Source organism: Podarcis pityusensis, assembly GCF_964106645.2.
Source record: "Podarcis pityusensis genome assembly, chromosome: 13".
NCBI lineage: Eukaryota > Metazoa > Chordata > Lepidosauria > Squamata > Lacertidae > Podarcis > Podarcis pityusensis.
In genome coordinates, this window is record NC_138038.1 from 17,895,601 (window position 1) to 17,914,751 (window position 19,151).

General features: G+C 48.5%; 2 protein-coding genes across 2 annotated transcripts in view; one reads left to right on the forward strand and one right to left on the reverse strand.

Annotated features, from left to right (window-relative positions):
- Positions 1-2,728, forward strand: part of PRR12 (proline rich 12) — a 44,537-nt gene extending 41,809 nt beyond the window's left edge. The window contains exon 14 of the mRNA XM_080976443.1: positions 2,390-2,728. Within this exon, the coding sequence (XP_080832569.1) occupies positions 2,390-2,530 (141 nt within the window). The 3' untranslated portion in view covers positions 2,531-2,728. The remainder of the gene's footprint in view (positions 1-2,389) is intronic.
- A 3,726-nt stretch (positions 2,729-6,454) lies between these two features.
- On the reverse strand, positions 6,455-18,113 carry RRAS (RAS related). The gene is made up of 6 exons (XM_080977139.1): positions 17,459-18,113; positions 14,557-14,644; positions 12,907-13,009; positions 11,834-11,942; positions 10,339-10,457; positions 6,455-8,725 (listed from the first exon to the last, which is right to left on the reverse strand). Exons 1-6 carry the CDS (start codon positions 17,561-17,563, stop codon positions 8,638-8,640), a joined length of 612 nt encoding a protein of 203 aa, XP_080833265.1. The 5' UTR covers positions 17,564-18,113; the 3' UTR covers positions 6,455-8,637.
- Positions 18,114-19,151: the final 1,038 nt, after the last annotated feature.

Here is a 19,151-nt window from a genome sequence, read left to right on the forward strand (position 1 = left end):
AGGTAGTTTGCATTACTTTTGTGCTACCCCTATATCTAACAAATCAAGAATGAACTTGTGCATTGTAGGGGGTTGAAGTAAATGGTCCTCAGGGACCCTTCCAACTCTACAATTCTATGAAGTTATTGAGTGGCATAGGGAGTGAGGAATTGCATGAAGGTGCATAATTCATACGGGCGCCTTCCATACCAGCTTTTCAGTGCCTGCTGAAAACTTTTCTATTCCCCCAAGCCTATGCAGACAATCAAGAGCACACAACGGTCTCTTGATGTTTGCTTTCAACTTCCTTTTGCTTCTAACTTGTTTACGACTTTATTGCTTGACTATGTTTTTATGGTGCTGTAAACCACTGTGCTACGTTTTTACGACACAGCGCTATATAAATATTTTTATAAACAAACGAAACACAACTTCGCTTTCTTCGGGTTGCAGAATTTGGTTGGCCTGGTTGCAGAATCCGTTTGTTTTCATAAGCCCCGTGAGTCCCGTGCTGCCCACATTTGCAAAGTTTTTTGCAGATAAAGTCGCTCAGATTCGGGAAGAGGTAGACGCCACCGTGGGAGCAGGGCCGGGGCGGGGGAGTGCTAGAGTCCTGTCTAGTCAAATTGTGTGGGATCAATTCCAATCTGTTACCTCCGAGGATGTGGACAGGCTGCTTGGACGAGTGAAACCAACCACCTGTCTCCTTGATCCTTGCCCATCCTGGCTTATAAAAGCTAGCCGGGAAGGGCTGGGCGATGGGCTTCGTGGGGTGGTGAATGCTTCCCTCCGTGAGGGAGCCTTCCCAGACCCGCTGAAAGAGGCGGTTATTAAACCGCTTCTTAAAAAACCATCTTTAGATGCGGCCACGATGGCCAACTATCGCCCAGTCTCAAATCTTCCATTCTTGGGCAAGGTGATTGAGCGAGTGGTTGCTGAACAACTCCAGGCACGCCTGGAAGAAGCGGACCATTTGGATCCCTTCCAATCGGGATTCAGGCCTCATCACGGGACTGAAACTGCCTTGGTCGCACTGGTTGATGATCTCCGGCGGGCTAGGGACAAAGGTGAGAGCTGTTTCCTAGTTCTGCTGGATCTCTCAGCGGCGTTTGATACCATCGACCATAACATCCTTCTGGACCGTCTTGAGGGGCTGGGAGCTGGGGGCACTGTCATACAGTGGTTCCGCTCCTTCCTCCTGGGCCGTGTTCAGAAAGTGGTGGTGGGGGATGAGTGTTCAGACCCTTGGGCTCTCACTTGTGGGGTGCCTCAGGGTTCTGTCCTCTCCCCCATGCTTTTTAATATCTATATGAAGCCGCTGGGAGAGATCATCAGGGGGTTTGGACTGGGTGTTCATCAGTATGCAGATGACACCCAGCTCTACCTCTCCTTTAAATCAGAACCAGTGAAGGCGGTGAAGGTCCTGTGTGAGTGTCTGGAGGCGGTTGGAGGATGGATGGCGGCAAACAGATTGAGGTTGAATCCTGACAAGACAGAAGTACTGTTTCTGGGGGACAGGAGGCGGGCAGGTGTGGGGGATTCCCTGGTCCTGAATGGGGTAACCGTGCCCCTGAAGGACCAGGTGCGCAGCCTGGGAGTCATTTTGGACTCACAGCTGTCCATGGAGGCACAGGTTAAATCCGTGTCCAGGGCAGCTGTGTACCAGCTCCATCTGGTACGTAGGTTGAGACCCTATCTGCCCGCGGACTGCCTCGCCAGAGTGGTGCATGCTCTGGTTATCTCCCGCTTGGACTACTGCAATGCGCTCTACGTGGGGCTACCTTTGAAGGTGACCCGGAAACTACAACTAATCCAGAATGCAGCAGCCAGACTGGTGACTGGGAACAGCCGCCGAGACCATATAACACCGGTCTTGAAAGACCTACATTGGCTCCCAGTACGTTTCCGAGCACAATTCAAAGTGTTGGTGCTGACCTTTAAAGCCCTAAACGGCCTCGGTCCAGTATACCTGAAGGAGCGTCTCCACCTCCATCGTTCTACCCGGACACTGAGGTCCAGCACCGAGGGCCTTCTGGCGGTTCCCTCACTGCGAGAAGCCAAGTTACAGGGAACCAGGCAGAGGGCCTTCTCGGTAGTGGCGCCCTCCCTGTGGAACGCCCTCCCACCAGATGTCAAAGAGAACAACAACTACCAGACTTTTAGAAGACATCTGAAGGCAGCCCTGTTTAGGGAAGCTTTTAATGTTTGATGTATCATAGTATTTTAATATTCTTTTGGAAGCCGCCCAGAGTGGCTGGGGAAACCCAGCCAGATGGGCGGGGTATAAATAATAAATTATTATTATTATTATTATTATTATTATTATTATTATTATGTGCGCGCGTAATGAAGCCTCTTAGCTAACGTTTTGTCCTTCTCTTGGGGGGCGGGTGGGGCTCTCCTTCCGCAGACAACGGCGATCGAGGGTCAGGACGAGGACCTGGGCCAGGAAGAAGTGGTGCAGCAGTGCATGCGCAACCAGCCGTGGCTGGAGAAACTGTTTGACTCCTTCAGCGAGTTGCTGACTCAGGCACAGAGCAAATGTGCGTGACGCAGCCGCCGGAGCCACGCCCCGGGAGGGGCCACCTAACGCCCGCCCCTCTGCAGAGCCAGAGCAGGAAGTGGGGAGAGGAAGGTCGAGGGGTACCATCACAGGCAACGAGTTCAGACTCAGCTTACCATCGCCATCACCACCACCACTCCTTCCCTTTTCAGGTTTTCTTTTCTTTTTTAAAAAACCAGGACCTGGGATGCGCCTCTTTATTTTTATTTTTGGTGGTGGGGTGCGCGGGAGGTTTGTGATGGCAGAGAGCACACGTTGAGGAGGGTTCTCATCAAAAGGAGCGGATGGCTGGACAGCCCCCTTTCCCCTTTGCCCTGGCTGTACAGAGAAATATTATTTATATATAAATGTATAAATGTCTAATTGGAGCAGCCTCGCCCCCTGCTCTGGTGGGGACTGAGAGTAGGAGGACCCCCATAGGAAGGTCAGAGGAGTGTTGGTGCCGGGATCTGGAGCTTGTGGGGATGGGATCCAGGAGCCGTAGGTTTCATTGGGGTGACGGGGTGGGAATGGGGACGCGTGTGTTTTGGCGGGCAGCGTGAATAAACACAAGAGGGTCCAGGGTACCGTCCTGCTTCTTGTCCATCAGGAACTTCTGCTTCTCCCTAGGGAAAGCCGAGTGTGTGTGTGGCAGGGGGTGTATTTGGCCACCCTTAGCACAGTGCCCAGATCCTTTTAACCACAGTCTGACCAGGCAATGAGACCCCACTTCCTCTCCCTGCCCGCAGACAACTCTCATCCCATCTCTGCCAAATAAACTGTTGCTTTGAGTTGAGGCTGGGGAGAGGCACTCCACTCACACACTCGCAGCGATTGCCTCTGTTATTGCTTCCAACAGGAATATTTATTGCCAAGTTGCCCCTTCCCAACCAAACGGTTGCAAAGAGCCACCCCCCAACCCACTCCCACAGGCTGTCTCTGGAGCACCTTCCTTCTTCACTCAGTCATTTCCGTGGGGGCGATTGCTGCTGGTGGACCTGCCACGAGCCACTCTTCCCCCTTCTTTTCTTTTTGCCCGCTGAGTTTGGGGTTCTAGCTCTTTGGGACATGTGGAGCATCTCTCCACCCATAACCCTTCTGAATAGGTAACCATAAATGGGGGGGGCATAGCGATACCCATAGCAACCCGTCTGTATCAAGGCTCCCTAAATCTCTCTCCTTCCCATCCCTATCACTTTCCCCCATTAAAAAAAAAGACTGTTCAGACTTTCTCAACTGGCCCTCACACGGATCACGGAAAGGGGTGCACTAGGCCGTAGTTATGTCCCTCTGTGCTTTTCTTAGAACTGAGCTCCTTTGAGGAAAGGACAATTCCCTTCCACCCCCTTCCTCGTGGTGTTTGACAAGGCAGGATTCTGCTCCCCATCCCTCCCCTCAGCTGTATATACTGTATAGGATAAAAAGTCTATGTATCATATTGTATTTGACTAACTTGAACTTAACGATACGCAGGAGTTTCTCTCTCTCTCTTTCTCTCTCTCCTCACCTGTAGCTGTGACGTTATTTGGTTTGGACTGAAACTTTTCATTAGGAGGTCGTTATTATTATTATTTTTAATCACCATTATTGTTGTTGTTGTTATTGAGGGGGAAGGGAGATTCTGTGTCCCTCACCCCGCAGCCTCCTAAGCAAAGATCCCTCTCTAACCCTGAGCTGAAATGCTAAAATAAACTCTCTTTAGATAGACAATTAGGTCCTTGCCCTGTTTCACACACTTTCCGCTTGCAGCCCAGCCCGGTCATTCAGCCAGCCTCTCTCATATATCACCCAAACACACCCATAGCCCAGCCAGTTAGCCACCTCGGCATGTTTTCTCCTTTGGGTTTTCCTAGTGACCTCCCAGATCCATTTCACATCTCCACGTAGATTCCCCTGCTAGATCAGATCCCCCCCCCCAACCAACGTCTACCTCATTCCCACTCCCCAAGACTACTTCTGATTTCTCTGTACCAGCCCAGTCTCCCCACGGTTCAGTTTTTGTTTCTTCTTTGCTTTTCTCTACCGTCAAAAGGTTGCAGGTTTGATCCCCATATGGGACAGCTGCATATTCCAGCATTGCAGGGGGTGCTGAAAGCACCCACCCACCGGTTTGATTTTTTTTTTATTTTTAATCATGGTTCCCACACACTTCTCATGGAGGAAGTGCAAAAAGGTACTCTAGGGTGGAGGAGAAAACAGATCCCACCTTGAATAATGGATGATTGTCAGAGAGGTTGAAGGAAGTCTAAAAGAGAAAATATGTGATAAATTTAGATTGGATACTATAAATGTATGTTGGAAAATTTAATTAAAAATTTTAAAAAAAGAAGAAAAAAAAGAAAACAGATCCCACCTCAGAAGAGGGGTTGGTCCCATTGCCCCAGCGGAGCTTCTTCAGTTAAGTTTCTGGACAGCACAGAAATGTGTTGGGGGCCCATCTGGCTGTGTTAGATCAGGGTCCCTTATATATACACAACTCTCCACATCCCCCTGGATCCTACCCCTTCCCCTTAATTATTTATTGTGGATGAGTAGAGGTTGGCAAGTGTGATTGTGAGAGTGCATGGAGGGGGGTGGAACTTGCGTGTACATGAGCTCCACTCAGAATGGAGTGTTTTTAAAGGGGGGGAAGAGGGTTGACTGGCTTCCTTTTGGATATTTTAAAAGCTTGCAATTTAGTTTTTAACAGCTTTTTCCCCTCGCAAACCCGGTTTACTGATAGCTGTTGGGCCTTAGAGGCGACGGACTGTAGCTTGAACCTGTGTGTGGAGGTGGGGTTAGTAAGTTGAACATGGGGTTTGGGAAACGAAGGGATGGGGGGACATACACGTGGTTTGTTTTCAAGGGATATTCAGAGCCTCGATACCTCCTGGAACGACAGACTCGCACCATCAATTTCATGCAAAATTTTGCTAAGGCGTTTGCCCCCTGGACGGAGGGGCCAAGCAGCCCAAACCCTGTGCACCAGAATTGGAAGGGCCCAGCTCAGAGTTGTTTAAGAATGTGTGTGCGCGCACACACACAAACACACCCCACAGCTTCCTGTGACGAAAAGACTTCTCCTCCTCCCCCACCCGCCCCAAATTTGGATCTTGGAAGGCCCCCTTTTTTACGATGTGTATTTCTGTGTATCTTGTTCGCGCCTCAAGGGTATTGTTCTGAGATAATGGGATTTGTGTTCTGTATTATTGGATGTTCCTATATATTTTTATTGTTTATTATTAGTGTCTGAGACGTTTTTTTCTCTCAATATGTAAAACTCACATTGTATACTGTGTACACAAACAAAATGACAAAAAACACTTTTCTTTGCAAAAATCAAATGCCTGCTGTACAGCTTTATTCCTTATTTTTGGGGTGGCCAGGGAGAGTTCATTTGCAGTGAGCAGTTTGGACAATGAGACACACCCAGGAGACCTGGCTTCCTAATTCTAGAGCAGGTGTTGCCAGAGAGCAGGACCTTTGGCCACCCAGATGTTGCGTACTACAACTCCTTGGTGCAGCTGAGAGTTGTAGTTCAGCAACACCTGGAGGGCCAAAAATTTCCCATGTCCTAGAGGTTTGTCCCCCACCGAGGTCCCCCATTTTGGTTCGGTGTCTGCCTAACAAATGCACAACCGCTGGCTTAAATAAAGCAATCTAAGTCCGTTTAGACCAGGGTTTCCCAAACTCAGGTCTCCAGCTGTTTTTGGACTACAACTCGCATCATCCCTAGCTAGCAGGACCAGTGGTCAGGGATATTGGGAACTGTAATCAGAGATAGTTGGAGACCCAAGTTTGGGAAACTGGTTTAGACTTTGGAAACCCCATTCCTTGCTCCAGATAGGTTTTTCCACCCCAAATCTCCAAAAGTCTAGTAATTGTGTCCCTGCTTTAACCCAGTATTCAGTTTTCTTAACTTCTGAAAGAAAGATCGCAACAAAGGACAGCCTCACCAGTACCTGCCCCGAGTTTGATTTTATTTGCAGTACAAATACCTTTCTTTTCTTCAGGAATTAGAATACAGAAGAAGTTGAGACTCAAAACACTGTTGCCTGAGGATATGGGTCAGTCTTTCCATTAAGTTTTAAGTTACAGGTGTTTTAGGGCCCACCCATGAATTTGTCCAATCCTCTCTTAAAGCCACCCAAATGCCATAGTTCAGTGGTGTGCCCTGTGAAGGACTTCCTTTTGTCTGTCCTCCATCCCTCAGGTGTAGGTTGATCATGGATAGATCACCTTGAGCACCTATGCCGGTCACTAAAGTCCTGTTGACCCGAGCGCCCATCGCACCTCACAGTTAGCCATTTTTGCCACGGTTGGTGTGAGCTGGATCTCATGTGTTTGGAGAGCCACCAATTCCCCATTCCTGCTCCACGGGCTACATCCTGAGACTCCCAAGGCAGCCTGCTCACCCTTTAAATGTGGATGGACCATATCCAAGAGACCACACTGAATGCAGTCCCATGAATGTCTGCTTGGAAGAAAGTTCCACTGAGTTCAAGGAGAACTTGTTTCTCAGGTAAGTGTGTATCGGATTATAGCCTGAATGTCTCCATAGCCTACTCAGTGCTGCCTGCTTCCTGACCCGCCCAATTTTGTGCCGCCACCACAAACAGCAACACACACTGATTTGGGAATGCCTCCCTTTTATTCAAAACCACTTCTGGGTATGTGAGAATTTCACAGCTTCCTACCCTAACATTTCATGGCCCTTTGGCCCCACTGTTTGCAAAAAAAAACCACCCCCTCTGTACCATGTGTATGTGTAGATTACATATAATTGCCAACAGAGAAGACTTCCTACAGCTGACAATGCGGACTCCATTCAAGGATGGCTTATGCCATAATAAATCTGTTCGTATTTAAAGTGCCACAAGATGATGGTGCTTGAATAGGTGGTAACTCTTTGGTGTTTAACAGGCTGGAATGATCTGCAGCAGGATGGCAGCGGAATTGGCAGAAGTGACCTTCACACACATCCCTTAACTGCTTGCGGGGGGAGATGCCTTGCATTTGGGCAGGATTTAATTTCATTATGCCCATTTGCTCTTTAGGTGGCAGGTAGAGGATCTTAAATGGGTAGATAGCCCTTGGGGTTCAACCCTCTGTCCCAGATGGTTTTTGTGGGGAGGGGGCACCCTCCCCACAAAACTTGATCTTTTTTTAAAAAAAAGATTGCTTCTTTGGGTCCCCTACTGTAATGCGATGCTGCTAACCTATTTTTGTTTTGGACTACAACTCCCATCAGCCCCTGCTAGGATGTGTTCTGGCTGGGGCTCATGGGAGTTGTAGTCCAAAGCAGCTGGAAGGTTGCAAAAAAAAAATTCCTTGCTTAATTTTTATTGACCGTTCCTATTAAACATGTGCTATGCATAATGATGGCTGTGATTTTTTTAAAAATAGATAACACCCCTTTAAATGCATTTGTACAATACGGCTTTGAACATGTACATAAAAGTGTGTATGTGCAAAAAGCTTGCTGGCTCTGGCTGCATTGAAGAGTCTGAGCGCCTCGTTTTCCTGCCCACTCTCTCACCCATCCTAAAACCAGACTATCCTATTCTTTCCGGATTTAAACCCATGAACGCACATTTCTCAAATTGCTCTGCCTTCTACTACAGGCAGATTTAGAGAAGCGTGACCGGTTCACCCGCACTGGGATATGGGGCGGGGGGCACGGCACCAAATTTTGGCATCTCTGAAAGCCCCAAGTCCGCCTCTACTCCTATCCCCTGGTGTAAGAGATTCCCCTTCTTGCCAGTTTTCTCTGAAGACTTAACAGAGAAAGGTGGGGGAACAGGATAGGAAGGCACGGCGTACTCTTCCCGCACCTTGTCCCAGTCATCATGTATATAACCTATTTCCTGCCTATTTAGTGGGTGTTGAGTGGGTACATGATTTATCTGCTTCCTGACCTGTTCCAGTTTGCAGGAACTCTCTGCACCAGACATATTGTAGTATTTGGACACAACTGCAGAATACACATTGCCAGCCCTTGTTGCATAGGTGAGGGAGGTGAGAGGTGGGGGGAGGTGGAGATAAGGGAGAAATCCTGCCGCGTCCACTCCTTAGGAGGGAACCCGAGCAGTTCTTCTTCCCTTTCCGGGCTTTGTAGCTTGGTGTGGGAAGGCAGTTCACAGCAGGGAACAAGGACAGCCTTTGCTTTCTTTCTTCTTAGGGCTGACAGCCGGGGCAGGGGGGGATTCCAGCTCATGAAACCTCCTGCAAATCGAAAGAGGAAAGAGGTGAAAATTGGGACAGGAAGCAGAGAGAGAATACAGTGGTACCTCTAGATGTGAACGGGATCCGTTCCGGAGCCCCGTTCGCATCCAGAGCAGAACGCAACCCACATCTGCGCATGCACAGGTCACGATTCGCCGCTTCTGCGCATGATGTCATTTTGAGCGTCTGCGCGTGCGGCGAAACCCGGAAGTAACTCATTCCGTTACTTCTGGGTCATCACGGAGTGCAACCCGAAAACGCTCAACCTGAAGCAACGTCAACCCGAGGTATGACTGTATAGCAAAAATAAGGCAGCATAGCTCTTATCACCTGCTCAGATTTTCAGGAAAATGCTAATTTTTCTCATAAGTTCTGAGATTGCAGGGGTGGGATGGATGACCCTCACATACCCTTCCAACTCTACAATTTTACTCTATGACTAGGTCACAGGCAGCCCTCCAGTTCTTGTTGGACTATAATTCCCATCAGCCCTAGCCACCATGGCTTTTGGTCAAGGCTGATGAGAGTTCAAGTCTTAACATCTAAAATAACACCTTATTGGGTACCCCTGAACTTAGTGGCCAAATTTAGCAAAACTCTAATTGGTGGATCTTGAGGATCTAGTAAAAGTAGATGCCACAAGCCTCAAACCTGTTTACCCCTAGGCTAAGGGCATAGGGTTATATATATATATATAAGTAAATCAACTTTCCCCAAGCTGTGTTGGCTGGGGCTGATGGAAGCTGTAGTCTATTATTATCAGCAGTAGTAGTATTTCATTTATTTGTTAAATTTGTATACGGCCCTATACCCATTGATCTCAGGACTGTTCACAACATAAATTACAAAATAAAAACACAGGATACATAATAAAAACAAAAACAAAGACAACCCAATAATCTGAAACATCTAGAGGGCACCAGGTTGAAGTAAATAATGAAATACAGTACAAATAGCCACAAATGGCCTCCATATTGAAGTTATTATCAAAGGAAACTGCTTCCCCCAGGCTTTGGGGAGCCAATTTTATTACAGTGGTACCTCGGGTTAAGTACCTAATTCGTTCCGGAGGTCGTACTTAACCTGAAACTGTTCTTAACCTGAAGCACCACTTTAGCTAATGGGGCCTCCTGCTGCCGCTACAGCACGATTTCTGTTCTCACCCTGAAGCAAAGTTCTTAACCTGAAGCACTATTTCTGGATTAGTGGAGTCTGTAACCTGAAGCGTATGTAACCCGAGGTACCACTGTATTTACTTATTCATTATATAGTCATACCTTGGATCCCAAACACCTTGCGAGTCGAACATTTTGGCTCCCAAATGCCACAAACCTGGAAGGGAGTGTTCCGGTTTGCAAACATTGTTTGGAACCCAAACGTCTGATGGGGCTTCCACGGCTTCCGATTGGCTGCAGGAGCTTCCTGCAGCCAATCGGAAGCCGCGCCTTGGTTTCTGAACATTTTGGAAGTCGAACGGACTTCCGGAACTGATTCCATTCGACTTCCGAGGTACCACTGTATTTGACACCCCTGCAAAAAAAAAAATTGTCTCAAAGCAACCGACTTAGTCATGTTAAGAAACAACACGTCCAGCAAGTCACCTGTCCTCTTACCTGATGGCCCTGACCAGCTCATAGAAAGATTCATCCACATTGAGGCGGATTTTGGCAGAGGCTTCCATGTACGGGATCCGATTCTCCCGGGCAAAGCTGAGGGCCTCCTCCTTGGGTACCTGGATAAGAAAGCAGCGATGAGAAATAGCAATGGATACCGTTACATGACGGAAGAGTGTAGCTGTGGTGGTGGGAGGGAGGGAGCAAAAGGAGAAAACAAAATGGCGGCTGCCATTTGGTAGTTGTAATGTTTGGTTGCACAGCAACCCACATCCACCTCATTTGTGACCCCTGCCCCACATTTTTTAAGGGAACTGGAAATGTGGAGATAGTGAAGGGGCATGTAAGAAGGCGTGGGTGCCTTGTGGCAGCCAAATCTTCCCCACTCATGGCTGCTCACAAAGATAAATTTTCTCTCAGGCAAGCTCTCCTAATTTTGGAGACCAACTGGGTCAAATACAACACTGCTCCCTGCGCACCATATAAAACAGCCAGGGAATGGCAATTATTCAATTTTATTTATTGTCCTTTACAGTGGTACCTCAGGTTAAGAACTTAATTCGTTCTAGAGGTCCGTTCTTAACCTGAAACTGTTCTTAACCTGAGGTACCACTTTAGCTAATGGGGCCTCCCGCTGCTGCCGCACAGTTTCTGTTCTCATCCTGAAGCAAAGTTCTTAACCCAAGGTACTATTTCTGGGTTAGCGGAGTATGTAACCTGAAGCATCTGTAACCTGAAGCGTCTGTAACCCAAGGTACCACTGTATTATATTTATTAGTTGCCCAGATTTGGATGACCTGCTAAGGCAAATCACGGCTCAGCTCAGGGCAACAGGAGAACGAGTGCTGGAGGTACAAAGTGGTCATCATTTCCCTGTAGAAGTCCACCCACTTGCACGTTCATCCTAAGCCATGCTTTGGCTTAGCATCATGTAGTCAGAACTTGCAGCAGAGCAAAAACAAATGTAGCAGCAGCAAAAGATGTTAAATCAAAGATGGCTTACCCTGTGGCCTTCCACATGTTATTGGACTCCAGTTCCCATCAGCCCCTGCCAGCATGGCCAATAGCTAGGGATGATGGGAGTTACAATCCAACAACATATGGAGGGCTGATGGTTCCTTCTCCCTATTATCCATTACAACCAGCAACGATAAAACTGGGTGTGAAACACACACAAAATCCCCCATCAAAATAGAAGTGCATCCCATCTCTGACAAAACACAGAGGGAGACTGATGAAATAAATTTGAGAAAGCATTCATGAGTTGTGGCGCCACCACAAAGAAGGCCTCGTCTCTCAAGCTCATGCCTTGCCAAGCCTCCCTAGAGCAAGGCATTACACATTTATCTTAATTCTTACCCAGGTCTATATGGATTTCCCAAATTAAGACTGCAGAGAGAGGATTCAAAACATTATCGACTCATGTACCAGCCCAGAGTCCCACCACGCAGAGACTGATATCACGATAAGTGATTGAATGCTATGGAAGGCTCACCTGCCGATAAAGGTCAAGGTCAGCCTTATTCCCCACAAGGATCATGGGAAAGTCGTCACGGTCTTTCACTCGAAGTATCTGTGTGTGAAACTTGTGGATCTCATTGAAACTGTGGCAGAGAAGCAAAGAACACAGGTGAGACTTTTCAGTAAGATGCTCCCTAAAAAGGACACTGTTCTAAGTTTGGTTAAAAACTACTAAGGTTAGGGGAACTGGAAACATCAGGTGTGGCTAACCCAGGGTCAAATCCTTAACTGTAAGCTTACTGGACTGACTAGAATAAGTTACTCTCAGTCTCAGTTTCCCCAGCTGTAAAATGGAAATTAGAACAGTCTGCTTTGATGTTGTGAGGATAAACAATATAAAATATTCTGCAGAGTATGTGTGTAACGTAAGCTATTAACTGGCAAAACTTTTATTTCAAAACTAGATCTTTGCATCTTTTAAAAATGATTAAATGTGCATGTTATAACCTCATAATTAATTGAGGTTTTATTAATGTAAATTAAATTCCTTCCAGTAGCACCTTAGAGACCAACTAAGTTAGTTATTGGTATGAGCTTTTGTGTGCATGCACACTTCTTCAGAAAGCTCATACCAATAACTAACTTAGTTGGTCTCTAAGGTGCTACTGGAAGGAATTTTTAAATTTTGTTTCGACTACAGCAGACCAACACGGCTACCTACCTGTAATTAAATTTCATATATTGGGTATTTTATTGCTATAAGCAGCTTTTGAGATCTATGTGGTGAAATGCAGGATATCATGTTTTAAATATACAAATAAGAGTCCTGTTGAGCATTCTGGCAACAGTTATTTCATTCAAGTAAATGTAGTTGTTTAATTAGGCACAGCGAGATATTTTGTTGTACCTGGCATTATCAAAACTTGCTGTCCTAGCGAAGCGCCAACCATTCTAAACCAACTGCAAATTAAACACCCCCTCCGAAAAGCACCAGAAGAAAACACACCAACCCAACTCAGAACCCACAGAAACCTCTCCCCCCCCCATCCTTTGACCACTGGACTGAAAGGACAGGACCTTCTAATGTAACCATGGCTTGGGTCTTACCTGCCACGATCATTGATGGCATAGACAAGGAGGAAACCTTCCCCAGTACGCATATACTGCTCTCGCATGGCCCCAAACTCCTCCTGGCCAGCTGTGTCCAGAACTGAAATCATAAGGGAAGCAGATTAGATCTGAATCATTCCAAATGTGATGGGTGTGAAACAAGAGACGGCCCCCTGGGACTGACTGGGTCCACCAAGCCTCCCCATTTGGTCTGCGATGATGCCTAGGCCTAGTCATACTCACCTATCCTACACCCAACGTCATGGATGATGTCAGGTGTGGGGCAGGTAAATATGACGGACTCCAATTCCCATCAGCCCCAGCCAGGAGGGCCAATGGCCAGAGGTATTGGGATCTGTTGTCCAACAAATGTTTGGAAGGCACAATGTTGGCTATCCCTGTCCTACATTCATGTGCTCTCCCACATCAAAACAGACAGACATAATATTCCCTGCAAATAAGAAGCAACCAGCACCACCCCCTCCATCGGCTGAGGGAGAAACCGCTAGTTTGTGGGGCTAATTTGCTATTTACAGAGTTTAGGGCATGGGTAGGCAAACGAAGGCCCGGGGGCCGGATCCGGCCCAATCGCCTTCTCAATCCAGCCCGTGGACGGTCCAGGAATCAGCGTGCTTTTACATGAGTAGAATGTGTGCTTTTATTTAAAATGCATCTCTGGGTTATTTGTGGGGCACAGGAATTTGTTCATTTCCCCCCCAAAATATAGTCCAGCCCCCCACAAGGTCTGAGGGACAGTGGACTGGCCCCCTGCTGAAAAAGTTTGCTGACCCCTGGTTTAGGGTCATTGTCAGTGTGGTTTTAAGTGCAGAATTGGAACATTCACCTGGAGTTCAAAGTGGTACACTCCACTCTTATCACCTCATTACACTACATTTGCAGAACAGGCCAAAAGCATTATGACATCATTATATTTATTATTTGTATATTGTATTGTTGTTTTGTTGCTATGGCCGGTGGCTGATGCAAATAAAGATTCATTCGTTCATTCCTATGTCCTTCTGATATTGACATGCACCCCTACTAAACGTGTACCTCCTATTCACCTTTGACAAAAAACAGTTGTTCCAAATTCCTTTATGGTTCCCCCACACCCAATAAGTGCTTCCAGATCTTTAACCCTCCATGTAGTAGCATGGGCTACCCTTCTGTCCCATCAGATGAAGTCATCAGGAAGGGACAGCTTTCTTGCGAGTTTGTTGCAATAAAGCACTTGGGAAATTATACCTGTCTGAGCTCTCTCAATATGGCACTTCACATCATATTGTTCCCAATCATCCCTTTGTTGTTGGGTGATTCTCCTCTCCCAATACTTTCTGTCTAATTTCCCTTCCTCAATTTGCTTCTCATGGAGCCGTTTGTCACACAAACTGAATGTCACCCCCCCCCCTCATTTGACCACTGATGGAGGACACTGGAAATGGGGGAAAGCATAACAAAGCCCCATCCCACAAAGCTGTGGTCATGATACACTCGATGTCCCTCCATCCCTTTATAAGCAGTGCTAAGGAAGGATGCTGCCCATTGCAGAATGCAAGGATCGTGTTCTCCCAAGCTTCTGTCTCCCTCAAAACATTTGCATGCAGCCTCCACATCACCTGAATAGGACGCCAGCCCAGTAATACTCACTATCCAGCCGTGTGGAGGTGCCATCAATGTTGCAGATTTTTGTGTACGAGTCCTCAATTGTGGGGTCATAGTCCGAGACAAAATATGACTGGGGGGGTGGGGAGGAAGAAAGGAAGGAAGGATGTTAAGGATGACAGAAAGAACTGAACTTGAAGACCCTTGCTACTCCATAAGAGCAAAACTGGACACCCTACCCCCAGTATTGATCCTGTGTTCCCCATGAGAACCATAGTTTTCCAGCACAAGAGTTCCTTCAGGTCTCTTTGACATCAGATCAGTAATTTGGTCACCAGAGGCGACTAGGAATTCCATGCAGGCGAGTGAATGGGCTGGCTAAGGAGAATGAGATTGCTTTCTGTTACTCCCTGGCCAGCAAGCAGATAAAGCAGGGTGCTGGAGGGATGGATCTGGTGAAAGGCCGTTTTTTTAACTATCCTGCTAGGAAGTTAGTAGCCTGGTTTTCTTCCCCATGTTGGCTGCGGAGGAGAACTTCTCTCCTCCATTGTCGTCATGGGATAGCTCAGCTGATAGAGAATGAGACTCTTAAACTCAGGGTTGTGGTTTCAAGCCCCATGTTGGGTGAAAGATTCCTGCACTGGAGGGGGTTGGACTAGATGTCTCTTGTGATCCCTTCTAACTTTATGATTCTATACTCTCTTAAAGGTAAAGGGTAAAGGGACCCCTGACCATTAGGTCCAGTCGTGACAGACTCTGGGGTTGCAGTGCCCATCTTGCTTTACTGGCTGAGGGAGCCGGCGTACAGCTTCCGGGTCATGTGGCCAGCATGACTAAGCCGCTTCTGGCGAACCAGAGCAGCACACGGAAAAGCCGTTTACCTTCCCGCCGGAATTTATCTACTTGCACTTATGATTTCAGTTCTGGACACAGCTGGCCAGGAGGAGTTTGGGGCCATGCGAGAGCAGTATATGCGTACTGGGGAAGGTTTCCTCCTTGTCTATGCCATCAATGATCGTGGCAGGTAAGACCCAAGCCATGGTTACATTAGAAGGTCCTGTCCTTTCAGCCCAGTGGTCAAAGGATGGGGGGGGGGAGAGGTTTCTGTGGGTTCTGAGTTGGGTTGGTGTGTTTTCTTCTGGTGCTTTTCGGAGGGGGTGTTTAATTTGCAGTTGGTTTAGAATGGTTGGCACTTCGCTAGGACAGCAAGTTTTGATAATGCCAGGTACAACAAAATATCTCGCTGTGCCTACTTAAACAACTACATTTACTTGAATGAAATAACTGTTGCCAGAATGCTCAACAGGACTCTTATTTGTATATTTAAAACATGATATCCTGCATTTCACCACGTAGATCTCAAAAGCTGCTTATAGCAATAAAATACTTGCACTTTGATGTGCTTTCGAACTGCTAGGTTGGCAGGAGCAGGGACTGAGCAGCGGGAGCTCACTCCGTTGCGGGGATTCGAACCGCCGACCTTCTGATCGGCAAGTCCTAGGCTCTGTGGTTTAACCCACAGCGCCACCTGCGTCTCTTACTCTCTTAGCCGACCACTAAAATGAAACAGAAGTATGCTAATAACGTCTGTGGCTTTATTTGCAAGGATCTCTGCAGTCTGCTACACAAACCTTGGATTCTGGTCCTTCCCTTCCCTGCATTCTTAAAAAAATTATAAACAGGTTTGCCTTTCTGGATCAGATCCAAATTTGTAAAATAATGCAAGCTTTGCTTTAATGCATCGGGGCCAAAGGTCATCTGATCATTTGAAACTGCCTGGTCCACCTAGCCTGGGCACATCAGCTTGAACAGTGGCTCTCCAGGGTCTGAGCAGAGATCCCTTTCCAGCCCTCGCATGCAAGATCCTTTAGCTGGAAATGCCATCCAGCCCAGCCCTTGTTTACAACAGGAGCCAGCTGCCTCTAGAAAGCTCACAAGAACAGTGTGATGCTGATGGTCCCAGTCCCTGCTACCTCCCTTTTTTCTCCACTTGATTTGGACCTTTCCATTCCATGCCAAGGATAACTCTCCTTCCCCAACCTCCTGGGGGCCAAGGTCCCTTTGTCCCCCAATAAAATATTTGAGAGCCCCCCAAAGTTGATCGGCATTGCCTTTCAAACAGTGTGAATGTGCCATGTCTTGTAAGCGGGATGGGGCTTACCTGCCTCCCCTCCCCAATATTTTATTCAAGCTGGCACCCTTGCCCCCCCCCCCTCAACACCTGGTTCCCAATAGGGGAGGTTCAGGAGGACCGCAATCTCAGCCTCTCCAGAGGGAGAATTTGGGGCTGCTCAGGATTGAGCAGCAGCAAACCCCAATCGCCCTTCCAGTTCACCGGCAAACATCAAAGCCCTTTTCTCTCTCACCGTGGATCCTGGTTATTTGGGAGGGGGGGCAGCGACGGGATCGGCTTAGAACAGGACTGAGAAACTTTGTGGGACTACAACTCCCATCAGCCCCAGCCAGCGTGGCCAACGGTCAGGGATGATGGGAGCTGGAGTCTATCAACATCTAGAGGGCCACCTTAGGAGAAATCCCTGCCTCCGCCGCTAGGAGGAATCAGGCGACAGGGTTCCTGCGCACGTTTGATCGGAGCCCCACCGAACTTCCACGGGGATTACTCCCGAGTAAACGTGCACACAGCGTCGGCAATCGGGACTTGCTCAAGCCAGGCGGCCACGCTCTTAACGCTTCTCTTTGGGGAGGGAAAACGTCCCAGCAAAGGCGGCAAAACTTCCTCCCAGTTTAAAAAAAATAAATCATCCTCATCAACAACACAGGATCTTGGCTCAGGTTTCGCTTTCACCACCGCCCTGTGTCACCTGAACGCGAACTTCGGCGCGGAAACATATGGTAAAGTTTGGGGAGGTTTTTAAATATATATTTTTGTCGCCATCTGCCCACCCGGCCCCGCTCTCCCGCCCTCGCCGCCTTGGGCTCTCCATACCTGGATGAATTGGATGGTGAGCGCGCTCTTGCCCACGCCGCCTCCGCCGACCACCACCAGTTTGTATTTCTCCAGCGGCGCCGCGCCTTCCTTGGGATTCATCATGGTCGGGGGGGGATCGGCTCGGTGAACTCAGAAGCCCCCCAGCCCTGCCTCTGCCATCGCCGGCTACCGTCCCTGCCGCCCCTCGAAAGATGGCTGAGATCCGGGGTGGGCCCTCCTCCCTGCACGATACGAATCGGCGCTCCGAGAAGCGAAGCGCGGCGATTCCCGGCCGCTCCGCTTCCCTATTTGGCCAACGGGAGCCGCTGCGGGGCGGGTCCCACGTCCGGAACAAACTCCGCCGGCCCCCACACTCCGCCCCCGCCCCGGGGTGGTGGGCCCCGTCGCTAGTGGCGGAGGGAGGCGCTCCGCAAGCGGGGAGGAGGAGGAGGGAGGCCGCTTCTCTCCGGTCGTGCGCTTTTCTCACCAGGACGCACGGCGCGCCTTGGGAAGCGCTGCTACTCCCTTTCCGCCAAAGCGCAAAGCAAAAGCAAGATCGGGCCAAAACAACAACAACAACACGGTTACAACCCTGCGGTTTAACGATTCGCACTGACCCTGGAGTGACGGCACTCCGGGGAAAGAGCAGGGACTGTGCGCAACAGGAACTAGTAACTTGACTACTGCAGCTTCCCACGTGGCGGCCTCGCGCTGACTTTCTAGGCGCGCCCTGCGCGTCGCCTGCGGCTCGGGATTTTGCTTTGCAGGGTGGCGGAGAGGTTTGGTGTTGGAAGGGTATGGCCGGACTCCTGGGTCCTTTATGGCGCTCCGGCGGTGGGAGGCGGGAAGTGGATGCTGATCCTTTGGGTGTTGATGATGATGGTGAATCGAGGTGCATCACAACATCGGAGATTAGTCCGTGAGACTCTGTTCCCAATGTGGCGCACATAGGATCGTGTAGAATAGTTTGGGGCGGGGTGGGCTTAGGGCTGCCCCAAACCTTATAACACGCAGCGTGCATACACACCATTTGAATGGCAATGCCCAGTGCTCCCCCCCCTAAAAAAAATGTTTAGCGGTACTCTCATTTTGACTCAAGAAAATCACCATTTTATAGTTAAAATCAGGGGAAATAAATACAGTAAATGAACAAAAGTACAAAGGTTCACCAGAAAATTTATTTTGGAAAACTGTTAAAATGATATACACTTAAATTCAACTAAAGGGATTTGTGGAAGTCACTTAACAATGTCACTCAGATTGGTTTAAATACGGTTGAGATTTATGTTTATTTGTTTAAAATTTTTGGAAAATAAAAAAAATTGAAGAAAAAAAAGTACAAAGATTCACAAAATGTTGAGGGGTATGCGGAGCCCCAGAAAAAAAACACTGGCAACTGGGTTGGGGGGGTTCAAATAATTTATGGGGCGGGGTGGCGAATGGACTCGGGAGTCAAGATTTCTGTGTCCTCTGGAAGTGCGGGGAATTGGCCAGCTGTAAGGCTGGGTTCCAGCCGCTCTTCTCTCCTCGTTGGACAGAGCGCAGGGCGCTAGGACCCGGCGCGGGGCGTGGCGCGCGGGGCGAGGAGCCATGAGCTCACCACCACATTCCTTTCATGTGTTGTGCGAAGGAAGTCGAGGCACCACCCGCTGCTTGTTGCCTTCCTCCCTCCATCCCTCCACCCGCCAGCTGCCTGCACAGGACCCTCCTT